We start from the raw sequence: 9,009 nt of genomic DNA, 5'->3' as shown, positions 1-9,009 counted from the left end.
ATTAATCATACCCTCTGCTTTCAAGACACTGACTTAGGCATCGGAGGGGTCACGCCGAAAACACTTTCGGCCCCCCTTGACCTAGCTGTTGCTTGCGCAGATTTCATTGATACCCGACCCGACCTACTCTATAAAGGAATTGGAGGATCCATTCTACCAGACCGAACCCGAGGTAAAATTTCGACATCATCACCTTTGATCCTGCAAGCTTTGTTGTTTCCCAGTAATACCACCCCTTCTTCGGATTCTTCAATACTTTCAAACCATGATTTGTTAGGACACATATGGAATGAACATCCCGAGTCTAAAATCCACTCATTATTAGGATCTTTCCCAGTTATATTTAGGGCCTCAGCTGATTCATATCCATCTTCTGCCACAGCAACTTTCCCTTCACTTTTGGCTTTGAATTTTCTGTCAGGACAATCTCGTTTAAAATGTCCTTCCTTATGGCAGTGGAAAAATTTATATCTTGTGACTCTTTGATCTTGGTCTAAAATCCTTAGGTTTCCTTGTTCTCTTCTCTGGTCTTCCTCTTGTTACAAGACTATCTCCTTTAGACTCAATGGCACTCTTTAATTTCTTATGTAATTCCTTAGATTGAATGGCCGATTGTACCTCTTCCAATGTTATTGATTGTTCCCTTCCATACAACATTGCGTCTCTGAAATTTTCAAATGACTTAGGGAGAGCATTCAATAATATCAGAGCTCGGTCTTCATCATCAAGTTTTATGTCAAGATTTTCCAGATCATCAATTATTTTGATGAACTCATCTATTTGATCATCCAGCTATTTTTCTTGATGTATCTTGAAGGAATAAAGTCTCTGCTTCATATATAAACTGTTTGCTAAAGATTTTGTCATATAGAGGCTCTCCATTTTGTTCCATACAACAGCAGGAGATGTCTCCTTGGACACCTCATGCAATGGTTTGTCTCCAAGACACAATACAATGGTGCTGTGAGCCTTGTTCATCAGAACCTCTCTATCTTTGACATCCTTTTCATCCCCCGACCTATCTTCTTTCCCTTCAAGAGCATCAATCAAACCTTGTTGAATCAGAATTGCTCTCATTTTGATTCTCCATGTAGAAAAATCGTTCTTTCCAGTGAATTTATCTAAATCGAACTTCAGTGATCCCATTTTTGCTAATGCGATTCCCACGGACGGTGCCACTTGTAAACTAATGTGATCACTTATTCAATTTCAATATGAGAATTCAACCCTTATCACGTATAAGTTCAACACAGATCAAGACAAGAAACCAGACACAAGATTCGAACGATTTAACCTTGAATCAGATCAAACACACTTCACAGAACAAGCTAACAAATTTGAATAACCACAATGCACAAGAAATCAAGACAGCATAGTTTACGTGGTTCGATCATCAATGGTCTACATCCACGGACGAACACCCCACCACTTTATTGATACTCAATCAAGAAAATACAGATTACAGAGATTAATCTTCAAGACAAAATACAATCCAAGCTACTTCCCAATGTACAACACTTGTTTCCTATACTTCTTGATTCTTCTATTTTCTTTGATTTCTTCTCTGATCGACTTCAATTATTCGAGCTGGGAAGAGTTAGTTGAATGTGACTCAGTTATCCCCCTTTTATCCTTCGGTTCTTTCCTCCCCATATTAACTGACTAACCCCTTTCCGTTAAGATCAATAATAATGGGTCCTTTAAAATTAAGCCCAAGATACAAGATGGTCAATCCAATATCTTGAGCCCAAGTTAGAAAAGAATGAATGATCTAAAGGCCTTTTAGTTTAAGACACATTCTCACATTTCCAATAAAAAGTATTTTTTTATGGATGAACAAATAAAAGATTGTATCACAAAATTAATATGTGTAAATTAATATGTGAGACCCTGTATATATATATATATATATAATATATTATATATATATATATATATATATATGGACTACCGCTAATTTCAATTGTACATCTATGCTTTACTTCCTCTTCACTTCCAAATTCCCTGAAAATGCAGTCGGTACCCTTCCATACTCTCTTCACCATCATCTGCCTCGCAGCAACACTCGCCGATTCCGCTGAGCCGCCATTCTCGTGCGGCAGCTCCAACCCACAAACGGAATCTCTCTTGTTCTGCCACACCACACTCCCCATCTATCAAAGAGTCCGGGACCTGGTTTCTCGGCTGACGCTGGACGAGAAGATATCCCAGCTGGTTAACTCTGCTCCCGCCATTCCCAGGCTCGGAATCCCGGCGTACGAGTGGTGGTCGGAGGCTTTGCACGGCGTCTCCGGGTACGGGTATGGGATAATGTTCAATGGCAGAATCAACTCCGCCACCAGCTTCCCGCAGGTCATCCTCTCCGCCGCCACGTTCGATTCTCATCTCTGGTACCGCATTGGTCAGGTAGTAGTAGTAGTAGTAGTACTCATGATGAGCTTAATTTTTCAATGTGATTGTTAATTATTAATGGTCTTCAATTTAATTAATTAATTAAGGCGGTGGGAAGAGAGGCTCGAGCAATTTACAACGAAGGGCAGGCGAAAGGGATGACATTTTGGGCGCCAAACATAAACATATTCAGGGACCCGAGGTGGGGGAGAGGGCAAGAGACGCCCGGAGAAGACCCGTCGGTGGCGGCGCAGTACGCAGTTTCGTTCGTGCGGGGGATTCAGGGCGACACTTTCCTAGGTGGGCAGCTCCCCAACGCCCACCTCCAGGCCTCCGCCTGCTGCAAGCACTTCACCGCCTACGATCTCGATAACTGGAAGGGGATTAAACGCTTCGGCTTCAATGCTATTGTAAGTCGTCTAATAGTTCACCTTAATATAGGCTTATAGATCTAATGTATCATGATTTGTTACGTCAATAACATATTATCATTAATTATATTTATATGTAAAAATAAGAAACATGATTTGAGTATTACTTGTAACATTTCATTAACCTATCTATACATACATCATACATGCTTGTATTAATTTCCTCATATACAAAAAAGAAAATAATTTTGACATATAAAAAATATTGCATATTTTCTTTGTTCTAATTGCAATATATGCACTTTATTGCAATGCTTTTGGTTGGAAGCGTGCTTGACTCGTTGCATGAAAAGTAACACTTGATAATGACTAAAATATATGACCACCCATCAATCACGGTTTATTACCCATTACTCATTGAACTTAGATTTCATCGAAAACCACACCTGCAAAATAAATGTAACTTAGAATATAGATGATGGGCGAAAGTATTATATATTATATATATTCTAATGTAAATAAATAAATAAATAAATGTTCAGAAAAATAAATTTAGAATATTAGTCATCTATACCAGTTTCAATGCACTGTAAATCTGTCACAGAATCACATGACAACAACAGAGGATGTCCACCTTCTTCCTTCATATATATTTACTTGGGTAACCCAATGAAGGCCGACATAGATTGCTGATTGTACAGATAAATAATATTATGATTATTTAATAAAATATTTGAGTAGGGTGTTCAATAATATTGAATTATATAATTATATATATATATATTTGGAATTTTTTGGAATTATAATTCTACTGTTCTTGTTATTATCACTTCAGCCATTGTCACCTTTCATTTTGTGGCCTAGATGTGACCCCGTTGGTTCAAGATTTAGGTGTCATCCAAGATAAATATCACATGTGTGAGTTGGAAACGAGCCAAAGAAAATTCAATGCTTAATCTATAAATTATTGAATGGGTGCCCACAATTTAATCTATCCAGATCTTAAATTTATACCCATGTTTTTGTTTTTTATTATCCTATGTCTAGAGTTCGCTTCGGGAGAAATTCTTTGTTGGGATCATGTTAACTTAAGCCGAGCTTGCGGACTTGAATTAAGTACAAGCTCAAACTTGTACTTCTATATTTCAAGCTTAACGAGCTCTACTCGGTTGCCGATTTGCACTTCTTACTTAATCTTTATCTATGTAAAACCATGAAAAAATACGAATGATGCGAAATAATATTAATGTTCGAAATAATAATCCCCACCCCCCACATTCTAGTCAGAAAGGCCATTTGTGTCTATGTGTTATATATGTATGTACGTGTGTACTTGTATCTGTATATATTTTGAATCAAGTTTTCGGTTTGTTTTGCGATACATGATTACATGTAATTTTGTCAAATTTTTACATTAATTGGGATTTTGGTCCCAAGGTTGTTAAATATTTTATGTTAATTCTACGTACATGAGTCTATGACAACACTCAAATTTAGTGAGCTGCTAGTAGACACATAGCAAGCGAACGACGAATTTTAAAATGGGTATATATTTCGAAATTGAAATATATATGAAAAACTCATCTCACTTTCTGGATCAATGCATCAATATCGAATTCTTAAAACTGAAATGATGGATTGACAACAGGTGACAAAGCAAGATTTGGCAGATACATATCAGCCACCTTTCAAAAGCTGTGTACAACAAGGGAAAGCAAGTGGGATAATGTGTGCATACAACCGTGTCAATGGTGTTCCAAACTGTGCTGACTACAATTTATTGACCACGACTGCTCGTCGTGAATGGGGTTTCCATGGGTGGGTGGTTTAGTAGTTTCATGTGATGTCGGTTTCACAATTGTGTTTTTTGTAATCTCAGCTCGTTTGTATCAGGTACATCACATCGGATTGCGATGCTGTGGCCATGATTCATGATGTTCAGAATTATGCAAGATCACCGGAAGACACAGTGGCGGATGTACTCAAAGCTGGTATGTGATTACCTACACTCATGCCGTTGTCATGTTTAATGTTACAAGCATCACATTACTCAACAAATTTAAGTGTGTTGTTACTTATTAAAAAAACAATTTGAACTTGAAATTTATAGATGCTTGATTTTGGAACAAATTCGTTAACGTTGAATATAAAGCAAATGATATATTGGCCGATCAAGTTACGGACATAGAAGTTTGGTCAAAACCGGGAAAGGGATAAGTTTAGGGGGAGAAATTTGAATATTTTTAAAATTACCCGTAAAATTTCATTTTTTAAAGTCATGGGGATGGGGCTGAGTAGCAAGTCCGTCCCTTCGTCAATGGAAAAACTCATGAGTTGATTTGATTTGTTGATGAGCTAGTTTGAACCTTTGATTTGATGTTTTAGAAGGCACTTATTAATGTCTCCATCAATATAACATTATAACTTACTACAAACGATTCCCAAACGTTTCAAATCAATGCAGGGATGGATGTGAATTGTGGTTCATACTTAAAGAACTACACCAGATCAGCAATCTTACAAAAAAAGTTGGCAGAATATGAAGTAGATAGAGCCCTTCACAATCTATTTTCAGTTCGAATGAGGCTCGGATTATTCAATGGAAATCCATACAACCAGCTATTCGGCAGCCTTGGAGCAGCTCATGTCTGCACCCAAGAGCACCAGCAACTAGCTCTCGAAGCGGCGAGAAACGGCATCGTCCTCTTAAAGAACAACGCCAAGCTCCTCCCGCTTCCAAGATCCAAAGCATTATCCCTCGCTGTGATTGGCCCCAATGCTAATTCAGGCTATGCGCTCCGTGGAAATTATGATGGCCCTCCATGTAAAACCTTGGAAATTCTCAAGGCGCTTCAACAATATTTGCCACATACTGTGTACCACAAGGGTTGTGATGCTGTGACTTGTGGCTTTGCTGATGTGAATGGTGCTGCCAATGTGGCGAAAGGTGCAGATTTCGTGGTTTTGGTGATGGGATTGGATCAGAGTCAAGAAACAGAGGATCGTGATCGCGTGGAGTTGACGCTTCCAGGGCAGCAAGAGAGTGTTGTCAGGGAAGTTGCTAGAGTCTCGAAGAAGCCTGTGGTTCTGGTGCTGGTGTGTGGAGGTCCTGTCGATGTTTCTTTCGCGAAAAACGATCCGAAGATCGGAAGTATATTGTGGGCTGGGTATCCTGGTGAAGCTGGAGGAGTTGCTGTGGCAGAAACCATATTTGGTGACCATAATCCAGGTAAGTTGAAATGAACTGAAGCAAATTTAAACTCGAGCTGATTTTTTGTTTATATATGCCCTATTCATGTGATGCAGGAGGAAAATTACCTGTGACATGGTATCCAAAGGATTTCATCAACATACCAATGACAGACATGAGAATGAGGCCTGATCCATCCTCAGGATATCCAGGCCGGACGTATCGCTTCTACCGGGGGCCAAAAGTTTTCGAGTTCGGGTACGGTCTCAGCTACACAACCTACTCCTATAACTTCATGCCTGCCACACCAAACACCATCCATTTGAATCATCAGTTGATTTCAACCACTCGTGCAACCCACGAAACCTCAAACATGACACGTTACCTGTCGGTTTCTGATATATCTACCAACATTTGTGAGAAATTGAAGTTCTCAGCCCTTGTTGGAGTTGAAAACTCTGGAGAAATGGCTGGAAAGCATCCAGTTCTGTTATTCATGAGACACGAAAGGTCACCAGGCGATAGAGCCCCGGTGAAACAGTTGGTGGGATTCGAGAGTGTGAGCTTGAACTCGGGGGAAAGGGGTGTGATCGAATTCATGTTGAATCCATGCGAGCATCTTAGTACCGCGAATGAGGATGGTTTGATGGTGATTCAAGAAGGGTATAGATATTTGGTGGTAGAAGATAAAGAGCACCTTATTAACGTTGTAATTTGACAAAAAGTTGTCAAATTTCGAGAGCTAGATCATTTAATTTAAATGCATGTTTTAGCATTCAATGCTCTCTATATTTTGTTATTTGTGTTTCAAATTTTAAGTGATTTATGCTTCAAAATCATGTGTGATTTGATGCAGCTATACTACCTAATGAGGGGTGATTCTATGCTACATCGGGTGAAACACTCCCTAATTTTTTTGAGATGTTCGCGCGAACATCTTCCTAAATGACAAAAAATATCATGCTAAATGACAAAAAAGTACAGGCGGGTCCACATGATTTTTTTTTTTGCAAGATATTCGCGCGAACATCTTAATAAAAAACACAAAAGGAATGTATCTCACCCGGTGTAGCATAGAATCACCCCTAATGAACATCTTAATAAAAAACACGAAAGGAATGTATCTCACCCGGTGTAGCATAGAATCACCCCTAATGAGGGGGAATTTTGTTACCTATGCTTCAAAATCGGACTTGGATTCCCTACTACTTTATTTTAAACATTATTTTATTCCAAGAAATTTCTCCCATTTGTTAAATAAATTTTCTCAAGCTAATTCATATAAAGATATATTAAATTAATATTTAAATTACTTATCTAACGGTTAAACTAATTAAAATTAAAAATTAATAAATATACACGATCAAAAAATAATAAATATATGAACAACATAATTATTTTTAATTTCACTTATTGCAAAACTCGAATCAATCATTAAATAGGACTGATGTGTAATTTTATCCTTAACTTCAAGGAGTGCCTTAAAATTTATTACATCCATCTTACCAATTTAAGCTTTCCACAAATATTTAGAACATAAAAACTGACGAATAAAAATTAGCCAAAAACTTGGGCCTGGGCTGGTCAGGCTGTCCTTTTCGACACCTAATTGTATTTTTTTAGTCCTCCAATCAACTAATTGAAATTAGATTTAATGGGCCTTAATATTTTTGTAAGCAAATCCTTTCACTTAAAAAAAATGTTTTGTGTTTTGTCACGGCTCTTAATTCAATACGAAATTTCGTCTTAAATTTAGATTTTGATATGAGATATACTATATAAATTCATCTCTTCTTGTAATTCGAAAATAGCATGACCAGATTATTCGCGATTCAAATGTAGGATTAATATCGATTTTGAAAGCCAATTATTTAATCACTAATAGAGCCGTCAATTTGGGTTAGGCCCGCAGGGTTGGTCCGGCCCGCCACAAAATTTAAGTGGGTTGAGTTGAAATTTTTTCAACCCAACAAAAGGTGGGCTTAGATGGGCCAACCCGTCTAGGCCCGCGACTCGCGCGAGTTCGCCCGTCGCGGGCCTGTAAAATTAATATTTTATTTTTATTTTTATTTTTATATATGTATTTTTTTAATAAAAGTTGTGAATTTTTTTGTATTAATTATTTTATATAAAATTTACACACATGAAATCAATAATTAAAATTTTTATTAATATTTATTTATGAAATGATATTTATAATTAATTATAATATTATTTATTTATTTTTATTTGCGTGATCCAACCCGTGGGCCGGCCCGCCTAACCCGCAACCCGCCTTGGGTTGGGTTGGGTTGAGGATTTTCAGCCCGCCAGAATGATGGGTCGGCCCGCCAAAAAATGGGTTTTTGGTGGACCGACCCGCCCCGCCATGGGTTGACCCATTTGACCGTTCTAATCACTAATCGCCAATGCACAAATATTTTTAATATTGAAAATTTTTAAATAAAATAAAATAAATAGAAGGTTCGGTAATGTAAAAAAGAATATTGTATTCCAAAAAAAAACGTTTAGAATCTTAGCAAAAAAGAAAGTAACATTAAATATTTTCTCAAGAAGGCGGATTGCACGTGGAAGAAGCGAGACACGAGCAATCTAGAAATCAAGTCAAGGAGCTAGCACATCTTGTTCTCAATCATTCTACTACTTTCAATCCAACAAAACATGGTAGCATACGGAATTAATCTTAAAATATATTTTGACCTTTTTTTTACCTTAAAAAAAACAATTCTAAATCTCGAATCTTAATGGTGTGTTTGGACTGATAAAAAAAAGGATTTGTAATTAGAATTGGATTGAATTTCAAATTTATGGAATTGAAATTTATTTTGATGTTTGATAAGAGTTTAAAATATAACAGTGTGAATCGACAATATAATTTTTTAGATAAATGATATTTGTAAAATTTTTAAAAAAGACTTAAAATCTATGACTGTTTTTTCACAATTTGAGGCATTTTTGTTCCCTATATGTAAAATGCATTTGTGTTTTAAATTTCACTAACCATATCACTTGGTCAAAGATATTGCAATATAATTTATTGTTTTTTTTATCGTCAAT

General features: G+C 37.0%; 1 protein-coding gene across 2 annotated transcripts; it reads left to right on the top strand.

The window, feature by feature from the left end:
• Positions 1 to 1,977: 1,977 nt before the first annotated feature.
• LOC140877296 (probable beta-D-xylosidase 7) lies at positions 1,978 to 6,728 on the top strand. 2 transcript variants are annotated; one of them, XM_073280835.1, is made up of 6 exons: positions 1,978 to 2,409; positions 2,499 to 2,801; positions 4,411 to 4,580; positions 4,656 to 4,753; positions 5,227 to 5,991; positions 6,069 to 6,728. In XM_073280835.1, the coding sequence occupies exons 1-6, from the start codon at positions 2,011 to 2,013 to the stop codon at positions 6,668 to 6,670; spliced, it is 2,337 nt and encodes a 778-aa protein (XP_073136936.1). In that variant the 5' UTR covers positions 1,978 to 2,010; the 3' UTR covers positions 6,671 to 6,728. The 2 variants fall into 2 exon arrangements, with proteins under 2 accessions (XP_073136936.1, XP_073136942.1); XM_073280841.1 differs by having other exon boundaries at positions 1,978 to 2,406; positions 6,069 to 6,726.
• Positions 6,729 to 9,009: the final 2,281 nt, after the last annotated feature.

The sequence above is a fragment of the Henckelia pumila genome, chromosome 1 (genome assembly GCF_033568475.1).
Source record: "Henckelia pumila isolate YLH828 chromosome 1, ASM3356847v2, whole genome shotgun sequence".
NCBI classification, from domain to species: domain Eukaryota; kingdom Viridiplantae; phylum Streptophyta; class Magnoliopsida; order Lamiales; family Gesneriaceae; genus Henckelia; species Henckelia pumila.
This window is presented reverse-complemented; position numbering and strand designations above follow the sequence as displayed.